General features: G+C 42.7%; 1 protein-coding gene across 3 annotated transcripts in view; it reads right to left on the reverse strand.

Annotated features, from left to right (window-relative positions):
- KIAA1958 (KIAA1958 ortholog) overlaps positions 1-21,403 on the reverse strand; it is a 73,025-nt gene that overhangs the window by 3,798 nt on the left and 47,824 nt on the right. The window contains exons 3-4 of one of the 3 annotated variants that reach the window (XR_010426664.1): positions 19,035-20,614; positions 4,555-4,645 (exon numbers count right to left, since the gene is read on the reverse strand). Coding sequence is in view for 1 of the 3 variants with exons in the window: in XM_064641787.1 (XP_064497857.1) it covers positions 19,569-20,614 (1,046 nt within the window). In the remaining 2 variants the exon portion in view is untranslated. Of the gene's footprint in view, positions 1-4,554; positions 4,646-5,973; positions 20,615-21,403 lie in introns of those variants that run through there. The other 2 variants (XR_010426663.1, XM_064641787.1) reach the window with 2 other exon arrangements.

The following is a 21,403-nucleotide window of genomic DNA, read 5'->3' on the forward strand; positions in this document are numbered from 1 at the left end:
ACCTACACCCTTACCGAGTGTGGACAGGAGTTCTCTCTGGGACCTGTCAGACACAATTTGGAAAAGCATTAAGTGGCCAGAAACATACACCCCATATCCAGAAGGGCCTTTGCAAGCACTGCTGCTCTGGGTTATAATCATATCAACACTGAAAGGTTCTGGATCAAGTGCCACAAGATTGAATTTTTATGTGTGTAACTCACAGGCTGCCTGTCCAGACTCAGTGCTGCTGTAGGTACACCAGTAACTGACAAACACAGAGGAGATCTGGCACCTAAATCTCAGTCCTGCTTCCTCACCCCTAATATTCCTTTTGTCTCCCTCTTTTGGAGCTTACTGAAGAGTTTATTTTCTAACCATATTTCAGGAGATGCAGGCTAGCTATGTGAACATGCAGCACCTCAGCAATGAAGGTTCCTTTCAAAAAAATGATCTTTGTATTCTGTTTACCTGATGCCACACTCACAGCAGAAACACTGCAAAATCATACAAAATAGCCATCTGTGCAGGCACAAGCCCTTTTGCCAGAATTCTGTCACTGAGATGATACAGGAAGAAAAGAGTAATATTTGCTTGCCAAAACATGCACACACCCTACATCTATGCAGACAACTGTGCTATTATCTGAAGGTTTGTGGGTGCTCCATGCCAGACCATTTAAGTTGAAATGCACATGGTAAATGTCTAGACACGTAATGCTCTGCTCCATGCTGATGCCGAGAGTTGCACTGTGTGTATGTGTTTGGTAAGGGAAGAAGAGGAGGGTTGCCAGACGAGATAATAAGATGCCATCAAAACCGGTGAGATCTCAGCTCTAATGTCTCTATCCATCTCTGCATTCTTTCCCTAAAGAAAAGGCAGTTCCTCACACAGTGCCTGTTGCTGTTCATACTTCAAATTAGCAATCACCATCTTAGTGGGACTATATCAGAAAATCCAGGGGTCTGTATTCATCCTCCCTCTATGGAAACAAACATACTAACATCCCCCCTGGAACTACTCTAAATAAAGAAGTAAAGATACCTGCAATATCTGGATGTTCCTAAAATCTCCAGAGTCTACTCACCTTTAATTATAGGTCCCTTCCTACTCATAATATTCTGTGTAAAGGGTGATGAATTTGTCCTAGCGCTCCATATGTATTTAAACAATACTTGTCTTTTACTCATTTTTGTGTTAGCTCATGCAGCAGACACTGACACATAAGACAGGCTCCTGGTAGATACTACTATTGTCCAGAAAGAACAGGAATTTTAGATGCTGTTTAGAGGCCAGTCTGCTCTCACGGGATGAACCAGGTGATATTCCTGTGTTCCCTGTTGTCTTGTGAGCACCAACTTGGCCTGAACAATTTCTGTTCTACTGAGTAGTTTGATGACAACTGTGTAAACAGACCCTCCTCCAGAAGGGGCTCCAGACCCAGGAGTCTGAAGGACATAGATGTTGTGGAGAGGTGACCCCCACAGCAGATGGTATTGCAGAGGAGGATACAGCTTAACTGTTTTGTAGAATGGGCAATACTTGTCTGCTCAATCATTTTCTCAGGCTCATGTTCTGCACATGAGAACATCTGGCCACCTTGAGCCTCCAAGAACATTCCTGTGTCCCCCTCACCAAGGTCCAGATGCATAGAAATCTCCTTCCAAATGCAGATGAAAGACATCATCTTGTATTTCAGGGTTAATGGTTCCACGGTTAGCAGCATCCTCTCTCCTTAGCACTCAGTGCTTCTGCCCGCCTTTTCCCGGGTATACATTTCGAGCAGGTTTTTTCTCCAATCCTGTTTCATTACCATATTCCATGGGGACAAGAGTAACTAAGTTATTGCAAGTACATAAGGAGCTTTGAGGTGAATAATCAGAGTAATGGTTTTGGTTGGAAGGGACTTTAAAGATCACCTAGTTCCAATCCCCCCATCATGGACAGGGACACCTTCCACTAGACCAGGTTGCTCAGAGCCCCATCCAGCCTGGCCTTGAACACTTCTGGGGATGGGGCAACCACAACTCCTCTGGGCAACCTGTGCCAGTGAGTGAACCCTCACAGTAAAGAATTTGTTCTTAGTATCTAACCTAAATCCACCCTCACTCAGTTTGAAACCATTCCTCCTTGTTCTATCACTCCATGCCCTTGTAAAAAGTTCCTCTCAGCTCCCTTTTAGAATCCCTTTAGGCACTGGAAGGTACTATAAGGTCTTCCCAGAGCCTTCTCCTCTCCAGGCTAAACAACCCCAACTCTCTCAGCCTGTCCTTTGTAGGAGAGGTTCTCCAGACCCCTGATCATTGTCATGCCCTTCCTATGAACTTGCTCCAGTGGGGGTCCACGTCTTTCTTACATTGGAGGCCTCAGAGCTGGACGCAGTACTCCATGTGGGATCTCTCAGGAGCAGAATAGAGGGTTAGAATCACCTCTCTTGCTCTGCTGGCCACAATGCTTTTGATCAGCCCAGGATACAACTGGCGTTCTGGACTGCAAGTGCACATTGCCATGTTGAGCCTCTTATCCACCAGCACTCCCAAGTTCTTCTCCTCCTTCTTGGGAGTGCTGCTCTCAGTCCATTCTCTGCCCAGCCTGTACTTGTCCTTGGGATTGCCCTAACCTAGGTGCAGCACCTTGTACTTGGCCTTGTTGAACTTCATGAGGTTCACACAGACCCTCCTCTCAAGTCTATCCTGGTCCCTCTGGATGGCATCCCTTCCCTCCAGTGTTTCAACTGCACAAACTGCACCAAACACAGCTTAGTGTTGTCAGCAAACTTGCTGAGGCTGCATTCAATCCCACGGTCATGTCACTGACAAAGACGTTAAAGTCCAAATACCAATCCCTGTGGAACTCCATTCGTATCAAGCTGCATGCAGGATTTTGTCTTCAAGCTCCTCCAGGTATGATTTCTTTACAGTTTTTGGAGAAGCAGCAATAAGCATGTTTCATGTGCTGCCAGTCTTGCATGTGCATTCTGTAGGAATTCGGACCTTAGAACAAAGTGTCCATGCACAAATAGCCATATCTTCTTATACATACCCATTTTACACAGCCATCTTTTTTGCTTGTTTGTCTGTTTTTTTTCTACTTAGTCTCTTTGAGAGGTATCAGTAGCAGAGTGCTGGTGAATGGAGCTGCATCCAGCTGGCGGCCGGTCACCAGTGGTGTTCCCCAGGGATCAGTGTTGGGCCCAGTCCTGTTTAACATCTTTATAGATGATTTAGATGAGGGGATTGAGTGTATCATCAGCAAATTTGCTGATGACACTAAATTGGGAGGGAGTGTCGACCTGCTGGAAGGCAGGAGGGCTCTGCAGAGGGATCTGGATAGACTTGAGAGATGGGCTGATTCCAATGGGATGAAGTTCAATAAAGCCAAGTGCCGGGTCCTGCACTTTGGCCACAACAACCCCATGCAGCGCTACAGGCTGGGCAAAGAGTGGCTGAAGAGCAGCCAGGCAGAAAGGGACCTGGGGGTACTAATTGACAGGAAGCTCAACATGAGCCAACAGTGTGCCCAGGTGGCCAAGAAGGCCAATGGGATCTTGTCCTGTATCAAAAATAGCGTGGCCAGCAGGAGCAGGGAAGTGATCCTTCCCCTGTACTCTGCGTTGGTGAGGCCACACCTTGAGTATTGTGTTCAGTTCTGGGCCCCTCAGTTCAGAAAGGATATTGAGGTGCTGGAGCGGGTCCAGAGAAGAGCAACAAGGCTGGTGAAGGGACTGGAGCATAAGTCCTATGGGGAGAGGCTGAGGGAGCTGGGGTTGTTTAGCCTGGAGAAGAGGAGGCTCAGAGGTGACCTCATCACCGTCTATAACTACCTGAAGGGAAGTTCTAGCCAGGTGGGGGTTGGTCTCTTCTCTCAGGCACTCAGCAATAGGACAAGGGGGCACGGGCTTAAGCTCCGCCAGGGGAAATTTAAGTTGGAAATCAGGAGAAAATTCTTTACAGAGAGAGTGATCAGGCATTGGAATGGGCTGCCCAGAGAGGTGGTGGATTCACCATCCCTGGAGATTTTTAAACGCAGATTGGACGTGGCATTGAGTGCCATGATCTAGTAAATGGACTGGATTTGGACCAAGGGTTGGACTCGATGATCTCGGAGGTCTTTTCCAACCCAATCGATTCTATGATTCTATGATTCTATGATTCTAAAGGTTGTAACATAGTAAGCCATCAGGCTACACTAAAAAGAAATCTTGTGCATCTTTTCAGGGAAAGCTGCCTATTTCCATTTCTCTTCAGCATATATTAAAAAGAAAACCATCAGTGAATTACAGGCCCACTTTGCCACCTTCAAAGTCTCCCTGAAGAAGCAATGTGCCACAGTATTCCTAAGCAACTTTTGCATCAGCTGCAGGCATAATATTCTTCAGCAATGTCGTGAACACAATGTTCGGATACATTCAGCCACAACTGAAGATTCTATCACTTCTGTGATAGATGTGATAGAATTCTGTGATAGATGCTGGGGAAGCACTCCAGATTGCCTGAGCCAAATTCCTTAGTCCTTTTTGCCTAGCTACCCAGAAGGCCTGGACAGTGCAAGACTCTACACAGCATGTACACATACCTGCTGGTTATCCTTGGGTGTGAGAGGAGGAGGAAAGAACAGTCAACCATCCCACAGGCTGAGGAAGCACAGCACCTCTTAAAGTGGCAATCTGAATTAATTGATGTAGAAAGGGAAGAGTGAAAGCAGCTGAGTTAGCAATACTTTACCAATTTGCTGAGCTGAATCTGCATTAAAGACATGAACCACCAGCTGAATACTCACTTCTAGACCAAAGGTAAACTCATTAACTTAAGCCTCTGTGAAGACATTTTAATCCAAGCTATAGAGTTTAATCCCACAGGTTTACTGTGCATGTGCAACAGACATGAAAACACCTGTCCATCACCTGTCCATAATTCACTTCTCTGTCTCTCTTCATCCAAAGGCCTCTGTTTTTTCTTTCCACTTGTCACTGGGACAACAGCAGGATCTTTGACAGAATGTCTTTTGCTGTGCCAAGCACAGTCCAGCTACTAGCCCCAGTCATCAACAAGGGAATTTTTTTAGCAGAATTTGTCAGGTGATGGAAATGCAGTCCCAGAATACCTGGTGAAAGTCATGTTCCTCTATACCTCACCCATGGTGTCACTTAGCTCTTACTTATCCTGCACTATCCTGCACTTATGTCCTAACAACACACATTGTTGTGGCATTTTCCTGAGGGATTTAGCTTTTCCTTTTCCTCATGTTCTTTTGGCAGAACCCAAGACACTCTGACCTTCTCCAACACAGTTATCGTCCCATGAACAGCAGCTCTGTGGAATTTCTTAAGGCATTTTTTTATTTGGGATGTTTTACCTTCACAGTATAGGGGCTTTATTAGCTCTAGTTTTCTGGCCCTTTCCTTTTAAAACCTCTTGAGTGGAGCAAATTCAGACCTGACAAGAACTGCCTTAAAAGATGCATATTTTTGGATGTACATTTAATTATTCTAGATGAACATTAAAACAAAACTATGTGGAGAGCAGACCTTACTGCTGAAATTCTGAGTGCAAAATAAATAATTTCAAGCCAAACTATGCCTTGGAATTGACGTACCCATATGAGGTTTGGAAAAATTACTTTCAAAAGACTTTCCAAAATGGCTCTCCGGATGTAGGCTTTCAGTCCTACTAAATTGAGATTAAATAAGCACATGGTTCAAGTCAAGCTTGCTTTTAAGTAAATTCCTGAGTAGAGAAGGACTTACTTAAGCAATTGTTTAGATATTTTCCTGAAATACAGCCCCAGAAGTCAAAGAGGGTATGACACCAACTATTTCTTGGTTAGCCTATTTGCACTCTGCTAATCAAAACGCACCTTAGGTCCATGGGAACTTCCCAGCTATGCTGATACTCATACTTGAAAAGCATGAGACACAGCTTGTGCTTTTTTTTATACAACATGCTTCGAAATGTCAAGTAAATTATTTTCACTTGATTAAAGAAAGCAGTCAACTTTTCAGAAAACAATTTATTAAATACATGGGACTTGGTTGCTACACATAATTACAGACAAAATACTGTGAATAAAGCATGCAGTTATCACAGACATCAATGACTATTTTGATTAATTTTTAAATGGTCTTTAATTCTGTAAGTTAAGGCTGTACCAATACAAATTTTAAAAATTGAAAATAACAAGTCACACTACAATAGTAGCAAACATTGTACAGACACTGAAACCAATCTCTAATGCAGCAGAACCAGACTTGTTAAAGATTATCATAAGGGAATAAAAATGGAGGTGAAGTGCAATGAAGATCAGAACATCTCTGGAATTTACAGATCAGTAACAGTGAATGTCACACTCCAATAAGAACAAACATTCTTTTCAAAAGCCTAATTATCTGACACCTAAGCAAGAGAGGAAACTCATAAACACTATTTAAAAAAGAAAAGACCTCTTGGTTTTACTTTATTTTAATTGAGGGCACTTCTGTACTCAAACACTAAAAGAACATCTTCAAGGAGACAACGTGGCAGACGACAGTACAACACGTTTGTTTATTCTATCCCCATTAAAGAACAGTGGAGTGTCTTGAAGAAGAAAAATACATCACAACAAAAAAACCTGTTCTCAACTAACACAAGTGACAGACAACTTTGTTGACCATATTGGTCTTCACCTGTGAAGGACCTTACCCTGTATGAAGTTTGCTTCATAAAAATACACTGCAGATATGGCAATATGACATTTATATGCATCAAAACTTATCCAGCTGATGAGTAGAAAAATTACCAGCCTGCAAACCTGTTGGGGATCTGAGGTTCTAAGCAGATTATGATCTTCCTTCATTTACAGCAGCAAATCCTTTTTGCTTGTTTTTCTCCTGTTGCTGTGCAAGTACAGAAATAGGGTAATTTGAGGACATTGGGGTTGAACAGGTAACTCTTAAAATGGACTAGATAACAATATTACTCACGTTTTCAGAATATGATCCAGTAATGTCTCCCTTCCCCCAAGATATTCTACATTTGCAGAGCTTAATGCATTAAAATGCATAAAAATATTACTTCTCCTTAATAGACAAGTATATATAATCTGCTGTATATATAATCTCTCAAATGCAGGAGCAAGAGATCTGTGTAAGAAGGTGCCCTGTGTACAGAAAACTGCATTTGGAGTGGAAGATAAGTAGCACTCCTCATGCTAAAATCTCCGCTTTAAATAGCTGATTACAGCTGGGGCTTCCAAAGGGGTCTAAAAAAAGCTAAGTCCCCAAATTCCACTGGGGTTTGGATGGATAATTCTTTCCTGGATCCTTTCAGCAGCACAGGATAAGCTATTTAACAAAAAAAAAAAAAAGAGAGAAAAAAAAAGCTGATCCTGCAATATAATGCACTTTAGACAAAAATGCACACAAGAGGAAATACAGGACTGATAATATGGACGCTATGTACATGGAAGGAATCACTGTGATTAGAAGGTGGTATCTAAAGCAACACACCATTAGTATCACCCAGTTTGTGTCTTGAAACTGATGCACTGTGGTGAAAAGCAAACAAATGCAACTAGAGACTCCGACATGCTACAGGACGGAGGCTAAATTCTATTGCCAGGCCTGCACCTGCAGAACCATAATGGCATGTCCAGGGTGCAAAGTAGGAATAAAGGACATTGATGGCTTTTCTGGCTCAAATCTAAGCTGAAGATAATGCAGATATACCTAGCTTCAAATGGAATAGAAGATGGGGAAAGAACAGCTGCTATGCTGCTGGAATCTGACTTTTTTAATAGACTCTTTTCATAGAAGTTAGGAAGATCAATTGGTAAGACAATTAGTGCAATTGGTGGGACCATGGAGACTCAGGTCTAGCTATAAATAGAAGAAATGCAGGATATAAGACCATGGCTTGAATATTTAATATTAGGGTCACATAGGCAGGAGTTCTGTGGAGTCAAAACTCTTCACTCATACTAGTAGCATGTGTTCACATGTAAATAGCTACTAGACAACCATAACAATGGAGAACCACATTGTAACTGGTCTCAGCTGGCTCTGGTCTAGTAAAATGAGCTTGAAGAAGCTTCCGGTTTTTAAAGGACAATAAAAGGACCTAACATTTCTGAAAAGAGCTCAATTCCCTTCAACAGACGGGAACTGAGGCACTGGAAAAGGTTTCTAATCCCTTGTGGAAAGTTTTAATCTTCAGCTGGGGTTTTCAAATTCATCAGTTTGTGGGGTACTGACTTGCAACCTACTACACAGGATGATTTTCAACGTGTTCTGTATGCTTCAATATTGCTTTTTGCAAATGTCCTTGGTATCACAAAAAGGAACAACTACACTGAAAATTTTGGCATACATTTGTTTGGTTGTTTGGGTTTTTTTGGGGAAGTTTTTGACATCACAAGGGCGGTAATTTTTCCTGCTTGAAGACAGAGATGACTTTAGAGCAATACTGCTGAGGATGAATTCAATGTACTCTTATTTTCCCAAACATGCAGTTTTTCTGATAACCTGTTATTTTTGATTTGAAACATTTTTTCAAGACATCTAATGGACTTTAATCTCTCAGTAGAGACAGAAAATTGATGGTCAGTCTTTCCTTTTTTCCATACAAAACACTGTTTTAAAGACCAGCCTAGGTACAGTGAACCATGCTGGGAAACCAGGCTGGGAAATGCACCAGAGAACTGAATAGCTCACATTTCCCTCCTGACTGTTTCTATTGTATGTTCAGTAGGATACAATTTCAGCCTGTCAAAATCTTATCAAAATGAATGCATATGAGTGTGTATATTTGCTATACTGCTAGATTCTAGGCAGAGGGTAGAAGGAGAACTGAAAATGCAATGTCAGAATTTTGATAGACAGGGCTTTTCTGCCATGTTCTTAGAAAGAAAAAGACTAAAAATCTTGGGCTTGATTTTCATCCAAGTCTCATTTGGCAGGAATGTGTGGCTTCAGCAGAAGCAGAACAAACTGGAATCCACCACCCGACCAGGCTAACTCTTGTCAGCTCATGCTGCAAGAACAGAGGACTGCTGTCATTAAATGGAATTTTAGCATGCTCTGCAATGACTTGAAGAGGCTTGGCTATTCACTGGATCCATCACCAACAGAAACATTTGGATACTATGCATTCCCTCCAGCTATCGGACTGCTGCTGCAGGAGGTGTAACAGAAGAAGATGGCTTCTTTTCAGCTCTATTAAAGCTTTCTTTTTCTCCAAGTAAGAATCATTAAGAATATACTTTAAAGAAAGATGGAGAATTAAATACTATTTTTTCTTCTTTTTTCTTTTTTTTTTTTTAAACTTCAAGCTGGTAAGTGATCATCTGTGCAGAAAAAGATATTAGAAGTTTGGCATCTCCCATCTACCACAACATATTGATTCCTTCTACAGAAGGCACTAAATACTGTCATAAAACAAGAAATGATCAGCAGAATGCAGAGTTTTAGCATGACACACAAAAATTCTGCTAACTGGCACAGTTTCATAGTACAGTTTTCACTTACCTAAAATGGTGGTAGTTATAGCAGCAATGGTTAGGACTTTTACAAGTATCACATAAATACACAAATGTCAGAACATTGAGAAAACATGCAACATTTCAACAACAACATCACTGAATCACACAATGCATAGAATTATTATTATTATTGTTATTATTATTATTATTATTATTATTAGGCAAGACAGTGAAATTTTTTTAACAAAACAAAAGATTTAACAAAAACCTACTTTCTTACAATCTATTCTTAAAAAAAAAAAGTTGTAAAGTCAGTGAGTGAGCATTAGCCTTAGAGGTTTAACTCTAAGAATGGACTGGTCACTATGGAAAATTCACATTGTTAGGTGGAAATTTGGTTATGTTGAAGCAAAATATGTTTTTCAACTGCTATTTTGAAAGAAACAGTGCTAATCTTGTCAATTTACAAAATGGCAGGAAATACATTCATGTTCATAGATTAGAAAGATTAAACATTGCATGCAGGGAAAGATAAAAGCCTTGCTTTAGCTGTTTCTCCTAGCACTGCTCACCATGAGACCAAGGGCTGTCATAGTAAAAATGCTTTTCGAAGTCAGAGTTAAACCCTGAAGACAATTAAAAAAAATGGAAATTATTTTCTAATGCCAGTGTAAAACAAAGTAGGATATTAAAGGATAAGGATTATGCCTGCCTTCTTTAATAAAAAAGACAAAAACTTCCATTGTGTTTACCAGGCTTTCCCACTGCCTTTCCACTTTGTTGCACTTGGATATTCTGCCACTTCTTTTTCTTCAAGTCTGGAATATTTGGTCTACCCTGACAGGTCTCAAGACAACCCTGAGACACATGGGTCACATGGACAAAAGCAAGCACTGACAACACAACAGTGTCTGAGGGATGTCCTTTCCTGCCTACCTCAGGAAAGCTTCTGTTTCAATGGGGCTAGTCCTATGCCTGGAGGGAAGTGCAATAATAGCCTGAGCTGGGTGGGAGCAGAGGGCACGGGATGCATTTCCCACAGCTCTCTGCAGAACTGGCACCAAATTCTCTCTGGCAGCAACACCACCCAGCTTGCCATAAATAGGTGCAAAATCAGGTTCTCACCACTTCCTCCCCTCACAGCTTTCAGATTCCTTTAAGATATTTTTGTCTGCACATTCTGAATGCTCTGGATACTTCTGCACCTGCACTTCCTGTCCATGCACCCAGCCTTGGGCAGAGCAACCCCGTCTTTCAAGTTTCTCACAGAGAAAGCTCCTGAAGAAGGCAAAGCTTGCAAGATCTGAACCATAAGCTCCAGGTTAAAAACAAAGGTCTCCACAAAGCAATTTACACTGCAGTCATCATTCAGTGCACCTTCAGTCTCAGAGTCACTAGGATACTTGTCTCCCTACCAAAATCAGTTCAAAGCTATTTACTATTGCCTTGCCTGCTATATCCACCACAGGGGATACCAAGGCAGTGTCTCCTGCATTGGCTTGTTTTCAGGCTGGAAATTTACACAGAGTAAGTGTATTAAATGTATGATAATAGAAGAGAATGAGGAATTCTGGCAGGAGCAATGCAGGGCAGACCAGGGACTACTTAGGGCTACACAAGATGCAGGCCAGCTGAGAACATGCTCTAATGGTAAGGAGGGCCATCTCAACAAGATTACAGCCTTCAGGGAGCAGATCAAATTCTAGGCATGAGGAATGTCAGAAAGCTGTCTTTGTTCACAAAAAAAAAAAAAAAGGCAGCTGAAGTGGCAAAGATAGTATCTGTAAAATTAATTTTAAGAGTTTTGTTTTCTAGTGTAGGAATAATACAATATTTTTGTTCTGAACATTTTGCATTTTCTTGATGTTTTTCCCTTCATTTGGCTGTTTTGTTATTTTCTTGACACTTATGGACTGTATAAAACAGTACTAATGAAAAAGAACTCGTACATGGATGTCCAAAGCATTGTTTAAAAGAGCTAAACACCTCTTCTTATTCCCACTGAAACTTTGTCCCACTGAATTTCAAAGATAGCACCTACCTCACCAGTATCTTAAATACTGTGAAAGAAGCCTCTATTAATTACAAAAGATCAAATTGAAATCTGAAAAGGTATATGGGTTTTTTCAGATACTAGTAACTACTGTGTAGTGAATGCTGAGCACAAAGAATAAAAGATGAGCCAAAAGCATCCCAATCCCTTTGAAACAGTAAGTCCATTTCCAACACAGAGATAACAACTCATTTAGTGGCATTTGTAGAATAAAATAAAAAGAATTTTGTCTGCATTACCAACTAACATTAACCAATTCAGTGAGAAAACAGAGGGAATAAATTAATTGCTTAAGACAGATCCATCAGTTCACGTAATGAGAAAATTTTATACCAAACCGATCTTCCCCCCCATCAGAATAGGTATTAAAGCTTTAGACATCACCACTGCTTCAAATATGTTCCAGTGAGTGGATAGTGTCAAACTTTCCAATAAGCTCACAGGTGTGTCTAGGCTGTGGGGCTTTATACCGTTTGTAAATGCCTCTCTGCTGCTTTCAGGAAGAGTCAAGGTGCTGGGGAACAATGTCAGCAGAGCTTCACAGGACATCAGCCAGAGAGCAGTGGGGAAGAACTGGCACAACCTGGTTTGCATGAGTGAAGCTGGAAGCAGTGCAACCATGCAACTCACTGGAGGCTCAGAGAACCCCAGCTTGTCCTCAGAATGGCCACTCCCTTGCTGGCTGAAGTTACGCTTCTGTGAAAGAGGTGGAGCACCGATTCCTGGGTGGTAGACTTCAAAAGCTGTTGAGGAGACACAGCGCAGCTTCACGTGTTTGTCATATGCTGTCCATGGGAAGGCATCATCATTTAGTTGTGCTTAGAGCCTTCCGCCTTCTTGTCTTGCAGATGCCCAGCTGATAGCCGAGTCCTTGGCAAGCTGCCCCCGGGCTCTTTGGAGAATGGTGCAGTGACATTCATGCTGGCTCTGCACAGAGAAAACAGATGTGCTGGGAGACACCAGCTGATGATGCAGTACTGTCCCCAACCACCAAGGCATGACTCAGCACATGGCAACCATCACCAGAAAGTACAGATCAAGTTTTGTGGCGAGAAATATAGCCACACTTTACGTTGGATGATGTCCTCTCTCCATGGCTTCTCAGCACTGAGTGCAGATTCAGCACACATAGGAAAGCACAGAAAGAAAAGAAAAAACACATCCTACCCCAAAGAAGCCATCTCTTCATGCTGACATTTAGCAAAGAACCCTCATTAACAAGTACAGACCCACTTCCTGCCATGTTTCATAGTGAACAGCTGAGTCTTTTTCTTCCCTAACCCAGAGGCATGAATTGGCTCATTTCAGGAAAATCAAATTATATTCCTGTGTCCTCTAAGTTCTCTTCTTTAACACACATTCCCACTGCCTTTGGAAGTTCAGGGAGTTGGATGGGCCCCAATACCCTGTTGTCTGCACCATGTGAGATGAACTTCTCTCCCTGACAGAGTGAGTCCAGAAGTTGAGTACTGTTGAGGATTCAGTTGTCTCAGTCCTATTTTAATGATGTCAGTGGAGGGCCAAACAGCACACAGATGTGGACCAGGTCCTCTACACAGGAGCAAATTTAATCTCATGTCATGACTTGAAAGCTCTCTCAGATAAAGCAGAAGAGGGAAGGAGAGTGCAAGAGATGCAAGCCTCCAGAGTGCCCACATGCAGTATCCCACAACCCCCACACACCCAACGCGAGGTGGGCTACCCTGAGCACATTATCCCCAAAGCACAAGGTCACTTGATAGGCAGGGAGGGAGCTCTCAGCCAAGAGCTGCCTTGCACAAAGCTGTCACCCTGTCCCACAGTGCAGACACCAGGAAAGGGGAATATTAGAGGATCAGGGATGGTGGGAGGAGCAGGGATGTTGGGGATGAGGAAGACCAGTCAGTCAATTGTAGTCACTTGCAGCTTACTGTGAAGGAATGATCAGCCCATGCACTGCACGTGCTAGTCAAGTCAGTCAGTGCACTTACGGGATGTATTCAGACATCGTGACAAGAAAGGGTAAATACGAGCTGGACCAGGAGAAAACCTACTGTAACCAGAATCATGGTGTCCTTTAAGGCTGTTTCAGTCCTCAGGGCAGCCCAGGCTCTAGAGTGACACAATACCTGCTCTTTCTGATCCCCATCTTACCACCTCACATCGCTTGCACAAATAACAGAACAAGATCCGGTCACAAACATCTGAGACACTGACACACAACAGTACAACGCTGCTTGCATCTCATTCTCTACACAGCTTTCTAAGAGGGCAGCGATGCTGCAGCCTGAATAACAGTGCACAGTGGCTTCTAAAAACAAAATATCTTGAAAGTGTTGATTTTTATGAAGGAGAATGTGCAACATGGACACTGATTTCATTGTTAGATTGTCCTCTATGTCAGTAGCCCTGATGCTGCTATCACAGAATTATTTGTATTGTGCAAATGAACAAAGTATGTGCTGTTATTTTACATATTCCTTGGAATTTAATTTACATTGTAGTTCATGACAGTATTTCATTCTCCTGCTCTTAAAAATACATTTTGTTGCATAAATACATTTTTTAAAATAAAACAGGCAGTTTGCAACACCCAGATATCAAAGATTTTAGTTCCAACTACCTGCATGAAGACATGTAATACTGTGCAACCCACAATATCACAAATACATGCATGAGTGACTAATAAAACAGAGCTTAAGCCACTCAAAGTGCCCACAGCTCTGTCCATCTACATGTGCAATCACGTGAACAGATCCAAATGCATGTATTGTGCACAGCTGCATCTAGATCAATCCGGTGACATCCATATATAATCCCCATGTTTGATTCTTGTTTTGGCGTTGTGAGAAGGCCACGTGGGAAAACCAGCACAAACATTGGTGCAGACTCCTTTGCACTGTGTGCAGGTCTCTGCTTTGGCACTTTGCCTCTTAAGTTCAAGGCCAAATTTTGCTCTTGGTAGCACTAAGCAAATCTCCCAGAAGCTTGTAGATAGTTCACAAGGCATCAAATACATCTGTAAATAACTCAGAAGAGTCTCAATCTGCATTATCCTTTTGATGGGTTTCCAATGGGATGCAGTAGCCGAGCCAGGCCAATGACTCTATGATGCTGGCAGGTGAACACCATCCTCTGCCTCCCCAATTGGCTTTGCACCTGTTTTTGACTAGATCCAACTCAGTATGTCGGCAGAAAATTATATGACTTCCCCCTTTTTTTGCTGTGTTTTCTGCTGGGCTACTGAATTGAAATCACTCCCTGAAGAGCTCTAACACCAGGTAAAAGAAAGGTGAGTGGCACAAAAAAAAGAAAGGAAAAAGAAAGGAGAAAAGCAAGCCCCCTTTTGGAGCCAGCTACCCCCAGCTCCAGGAAATCACAGTCTTACAGCTGGGCAAAAGCTCAGCTTTTACTTCAGAGTATGATGTAGCCAGGAATGCAGCCAGCCACCTGCAGTGCCTCACTGCAGCCACCGCACCCAACCACCATCTGTGGCCTGTGCTGGACAGGGGCAGGACGGTGCTTTGCCAGCTGCCCTTGATTTCATGGTCAAAGGTACTCAGCATCAAGAGCCATGGTAGAAGACCCCAGTCCTTCATTTAGGCAGAGGGGAATGCTGGTAAGAGTTGGCAGCAACAGCCCCTGGCCATGTTGCTCTGTCTTAGCACCATGGAAGCTGCACACCGTTGTCATGAGCTTGCAATTTGCTGCTGGAACAGGTGTGATACCCTCAGTTGGAGTACTGGAAGATAATTACAAGCAACTGAGTTGTCCCCTGTCAGCTAAGCTGCAGCACCTATGACATCTACTCTTCTACACGTATGAGACAAAACCACAAGAGTGGTTTAAATTTTAAGTCTCCCTCCCAATGAGTTAACAACCTTTCAGGGCCTTAATACAAATGGTAATTAAATAAGCTGTGGTCACTCAATTCCTTGTAACTGTCCACAAATGAAGACTGAATATATGTTGCATTACATGCCCTTAAAAGCTAATACATTTATTTTTGGACTATAATACTACTTGAGTATCATATCCTGGCCATATATGTTTAACTTCTTTAACAAGCAGTCTATGTGGAGCTGCCCCATCCAAATCTGCCAGGCAATCTGCAATCAGCACTAATCGTAAGTTGGAATTACAAGACATACCACAAAGCAGAAAAAACTTCTATAATCACAGAATCACAGAATGGGTCAGGTTGGAAGAGACCACAGCGGGTCACCTGGTTCAACCTGCCTGCTCAAGCAGGGCCATCCTAGAGCACATAGCACAGAATTGTGCCCAGATAGTTCTTGGGCATCTCCAGTGAGGGAGAGCCCACAACCTCTCTGGGCAATCTGTCCCAGTGTGTGGTCAGAGAGATACTCCAGTCCCTTAATCATCTTTGTTGTCCTCCATTGGACCTGCTCCAGGAGTACTGAGGGGCCCAGAACTGGACACAGCACTCCAGGTCAGGCCTCACCAGGGCTGAGCAGGGGAGCTGGATCACCTCCCTCAGCCTGCTGGCAATACTCTTCCTATTGCTCCCTAAGATACCACTGGCCTGTTTGGCCACAAGGACACACTGCTGGCTCATGGACACCTACATGTCCACCAGGACCCCCAGGTCCTTCTCCACAGAGCTGCTTTCCAGCAGGTCATCCCCCAGCCTGTGCTGGTGTGTAGGGTTATTCTTCCCCAGGTGAGGACCCTGTCTTTGCCTTGGTTGAAGTTCAGACAGTTCATCTCTGCCCATCTCTCCACCCTGTCGAGATCCTTCAGAAGGGCTGCACAGTGAGGTCTCTCAGCACTCATGGATGTATTCCATTAGGGCCCATGGACTTTGGACGTCAAGTTTGATTAGGTGTTCTCTGACCCAATCCTCCTTGACTTCCAACATTCCTTTACCCTGGTATCCTGGGTTAGAGATTCCTGAGGGCTGGTCTTGTCAGTCAGTGAAGACCAACATGAAGGTGGTGTTCAGTAACTTGTGTCCTCTGTTATCAAGGTGACCCCTCTATTTATTAACGAGCCCACATTATCCTTAGTTTTCCTTTTGTTTTTGATTTATTTGAAGAAGCCCTTCAAGCCATCGAAATCCTTGGCCAGATTCAATTCCAGTTGGGCCTCGGCCTTCCTTGTGATAATATCAAGACTATCACAATAAGCACAGATACTCCACAGGTTATCCCCCAAACAGACAAGAAAAGGCTGCTGATGTGCCCTCCTAAGTCAAGGGTATTAGAGACATTGCCTCACCCAGTGCATGTCCTGGACATCAGCACAAACCATCCTAATACTCTGGTAATCAACAACTTCGGCAGCATGTGGAATTACAAAGTCATAGGAAATGCTTCTTATGACCTTCCTGTTCAAGACTCAACAGTGCCAGTCTTCTTTCTTCTGAGGTCTGTGTTGGGGCTGAATTTCAGCACTGATGTGAAGTAGCACTTCAAAGGTCTGCTTGTAGTATAGCCCATGCACAGCCTGTGATCTGCTCCTCGGAGTGAAGCGGGGCTGTTGGGCAGGGGAGGAGAGGTGGGAAGTGGAGATCTGCTGTTCCACCAAGGCCAGCTGATGCCCATCCCCATATTGCAGAACAGGAAAGGAAATGTAGGGAAGTGGGTCATATCCTGCAATAGCTGCCACTGGAAGTGTTGAGATGAGTGCCAATGGGGGAGAAACAGAGACCAGACTTTCCTAGAGGCAGGCTCCGTGGTTGAACTCTCACCTGGCATCCCTAGAGAGCTCCCTGGCATGGGATTTTCTGCACTCCAGCACATATTAAGCAGCTGCATGAGTCCTCAGTGGAAAACAGCACAGAAATTCCACAGAGAGCAGCACAGGCCTTGTAAAACTATTTTTATCTGTATCACATTAAAAGCACTGCTGTGGAAAGGCAAGGCAGTGCAAACAGCAATCAGATGTCTCACCTCATCTGGAAACTGGACAGCTGTCCTTCACCTTAAGCCTTTTTGTGCTTCTGTCTCCTTTACATACAAGTCAGAGTTGCCATGGCACTGAAAATCACGGACACAGCTTGCAGTCACTTCAGTAGTGTCATAATTTGGTCTCAAATTCCAAAACCAACTTACAAAATGATGGCTCTGCAATATGAGTGACTGCTTGTGCCCACCAGTCCACTGCCTACCCTACAGCCCCAAGAGACAGTGACCAGCAAATGGGAGGCTGTAGAGCTGGGGGTTACACTGCCATGGCATGCCGAGACTCCAGGACAGCTGGCATATAGGAAGCCCAGACTTTGTACCAGCCCTGCTACACGTGGAGAACAAAGAGATAAGAGCCAGGTTGTGTCACCCGCACAAAGCTTCCTGGGAGGACAGATACTTATTATAGTGGAAATCTCTGCACTTAAGACTTTCCAGTGGCACATCTGCTACCTATTTCATCCCCAGATCAGACCTTCAGTAAGGCTTAAGTGAGGTGCAGACATTCTGCCGCCTCCCTCACACACAGGAACATTTCATCCTAGCAACACAGAAAAGAGGTTTTAGGTGCCAGGTGGGTTATTTCTATTTGCTACTTTTGTTTCACCTTTTCTTTGGAATTAGTGATGATTAAAGTCATTGCACAGTTGCAGATCTAAAGAATATGAAGGATATGCAGGAATGTGAAGAAATAAAGACAAACAAACATAAAGAAACACAACAATTAGGAATCTCAAAACAAGAAAACCCCTCAGTAATAGTTTGATCCAACACCCAGGGGAAGTCAGCTGAGGGTGACTCTTTCATTGACTTCAGCAGGCAGATCACCCCAGCAGACTTGTCTAAAGCCTCATCATAGCCCTAGCACATCCTTGTGGAACTTAAACTTAAGCTTAATTACTTGAAAAGTACCATTCATAATTTTAAAGGTCAAGAATTATAATCATTCACTGAAATAGTGAATTTGTTAGTATTTTGCCCATACTTGGAGAATAATAATCATATTGCAAAGTCAGATGTTGGAACAGCAGCACTCATTATTTCAAGGCTTTAAGGACCAAATTCTGCCTTCAGATTCATATGCACATTTTACATTGTCTGCAATGGAAATAGATGATGTGTAGCCAATTTAAATCTGTATTTCAGCTCTTAAAACTAGCCAGCTTTTAAATTCTCTATAAAAATTTTTAATTCTGTAGAAATTATTGTCCCACTCTCTTTTGTTTGGTGGATTTCAAATGATGGCTAAAGACATATTTGATGCGATTTTTCTGTACAGTTTGGGATAAGACTGCAGATTTTTCTGCACTGTTTCATTTCCCAGAATACTGAAAGACTGCTCTGAGTCAATAGATTTTATGTTATGTACACACAGTGACAAAATACTAACAACCTATGCCTAGAGAGATAAAATGATGTGTATGACAGTGGTTTTGTCATTATACTTTTGCATATTGTTGAGAACAACACTTTTTAGTCTAAAAACTAGCAACATTTCTGATCAAAAAAAAAAATCAACAAAAACAAAAGTTAAAAATAGCTTTTAGCTGACTTCAGGATTTTTTTAGCACAAATGAGCCTCAGAAAACATAATAAAAACCAAACAAAAAATGCTGTAAATGGTTTTGTGAACTTACATTGATGTATTTCTTATTTCTTGGTCTTGCTGATCAAGAATAAGCCAGCAGGTAAGAAGCAGCAGCCAGTGTAAAGTCTGTCTCCTCCACAGTGGGAGGCCATGTTAAAATACCAAGTTGAAAAAATGCTTTGAAACAGAATTGCTACGTAAGCCTCTCTGGGGATTTACACTCACTAATATATGTATGTTAAAAACGGTATTTTCAGAGGGTATTTTCAGTCTATCTTGTGTTGCCTGAGAACCATTTTTATCCTTTTAAAATCTGCATTTATATTAGAATCCATAAGTACCTTTCATTTTTGTATTAACACTATAAATACTATGTTAGTAATACTAAACTATTTCTGTTGACTTATTTGCAAAAAGAAAAATATATTATATATTTATATATTCTTATAAAGTGATTTAACACTGGAGAGAGGGCTACGGGGGGGGAATAGTGTACAATCACAGTTGATGTGTATTATTGAGCACAAATTCAATGTTTGAAACAAAAAGGAAAAGAAAAAAGTGTTCAGGTCATATCCCTCTTTCAGGCCGTGTCAGATGAAGAGTCATAGGATGCTGACACTATGAAGTTGCCAGTATTAGAGTGGCTTGCCATGGACTGGGCCGCCTGCTGGCTCAAGTTATTGCAGATCAGCACCAGCTGGTTGCTCTGTGCTTCTGAGAGGGTGCTACAGCTCTGGTAGACACTGAAGTTGGTCTTCCGGCCGGGGATGTTGCCTTTCTCACACATCGTCTTTACCATCTTGGCAAGCTTGTTTTTCCCGAGGGCTTGGCAGTTGTACCAGTGAAGCGCGGCCAAGTTGACGACGGGTTTGATGGACAGGTAAAAAGGCGCATCCTCGTAGCGCATGGCCGGAGGGCGCCTCTGGGCATACTCCTTGTAGTCCTGCACGGGGCAGGTCTGGGGGGAGTGCTGTGTGGCATACACCCGGGAGTCTGTCCCACCTCTCTTGTTCTTGGCACTGACGTCTCCGTTGTCTGGCCCCATCCACTCCAGGTACTCCAACCCAGTCTCTGTCACCCGCAGCCGGATGTCTCCCCACTTGAGGGTAGACCCGTGGAAACCTGTGCAGTGTCCAAAGGCCTTAGTGTTGTTTAGCCACACTAGGTTCAGCAGCCCCTCAGGATTGTACCGGCTCAACAAGCCTCTTTTGCGCAGGATAAGCTCATCAGCAAAGGTGAGCTTCATGGATTTGTGTGGCTTGTTTCCTTTTCCTTTACACCTCAGCTCTATCTGCTTTTGCTTTAGAGCTTCCTGGGACCTCTTGAACTCCTTATCCCTCGTAATACTGTATCCATACCTGTGCTCTTTGAGATACCGCTCCAGTCCACACTGATAGTTGGCCAGACTGTTTGGCTCGTATTCAGACCCATCCTTTTGTCTGGCATCCACAAAGAAGGAAGCAAGGTAGGCATCAAGCTCTTTGCAGGGAATGACATAGATCTCACGGGTCTCAGAGGGGTACTTGGAGATGAGGAACTCTCGGAAATTGCGGAGAGCTGTCTGCGTGCTGCGAATGGTCTTCTCATTCTGCTCTCTGCTGAGCTCTGCTGCTCTCTCATCCTGGTCTGGAAGAAGAAGAATGGGACAGACAAAAGAAAGCAAAAGCAGTGAGTTTGTGTGATGTGCTTTTCTCCTAAACAAATCTCCTTAAAAAGGGAAAAAAATTAAAATCAATTTCACAAAGAGCACTGGAAAACATCTTTACATACCTGTCACATGTCTGAAAAGCCAACTTCAGTTTCACAAATGATGTACTAGAGTATGATATAGAACTAAAGTGAGTTCCTCATGACACTGGGGCACAGTTTTTTGCATGGAGATTTGTTGAAAACATTGAGATTACAGGTACTCTGCTTTTTAGAACAAATGCAAGGCAGAAGGATTTTCTGTAGATCCCAATGCTGTGTGCAAGGCTCTGTCTCAGTAATAAACATATTCTGAATTGTTTCATTTGTGAAACCAGAGGTTGTACTGGTTTCATTTTGTTTTCTACAAAAAAATACTAAAGCATTGTATTTATGACAGTAATATTTATCTTTAATCAGGTACATTTTTAAAGAGCTAAATAAATATAGCCAGAAATGTACAGTACAAAATAATGCAGCACATCCTAACAAAGGTGTTGACAGAGCAATGTGCAATTCACAAATGGACAAGAATAAAAAAACATAGTTAATATGTTTACATCCGAAGATATGGATCAAACACATGATTATATAGTCTCTCTGTCTAATCAAACTGTACCTTGACAGTGGAATTACAGTTGTGACAATTTCTTTTCATTTTGCAGAAAAATCAAATTCTGGAAACAGCTTGATATTGCTCTCTACGGCTGTACTCAAAGATCCTTATAA

This window comes from Pseudopipra pipra, chromosome Z (assembly GCF_036250125.1).
Source record: "Pseudopipra pipra isolate bDixPip1 chromosome Z, bDixPip1.hap1, whole genome shotgun sequence".
NCBI classification, from domain to species: Eukaryota; Metazoa; Chordata; class Aves; order Passeriformes; family Pipridae; genus Pseudopipra; species Pseudopipra pipra.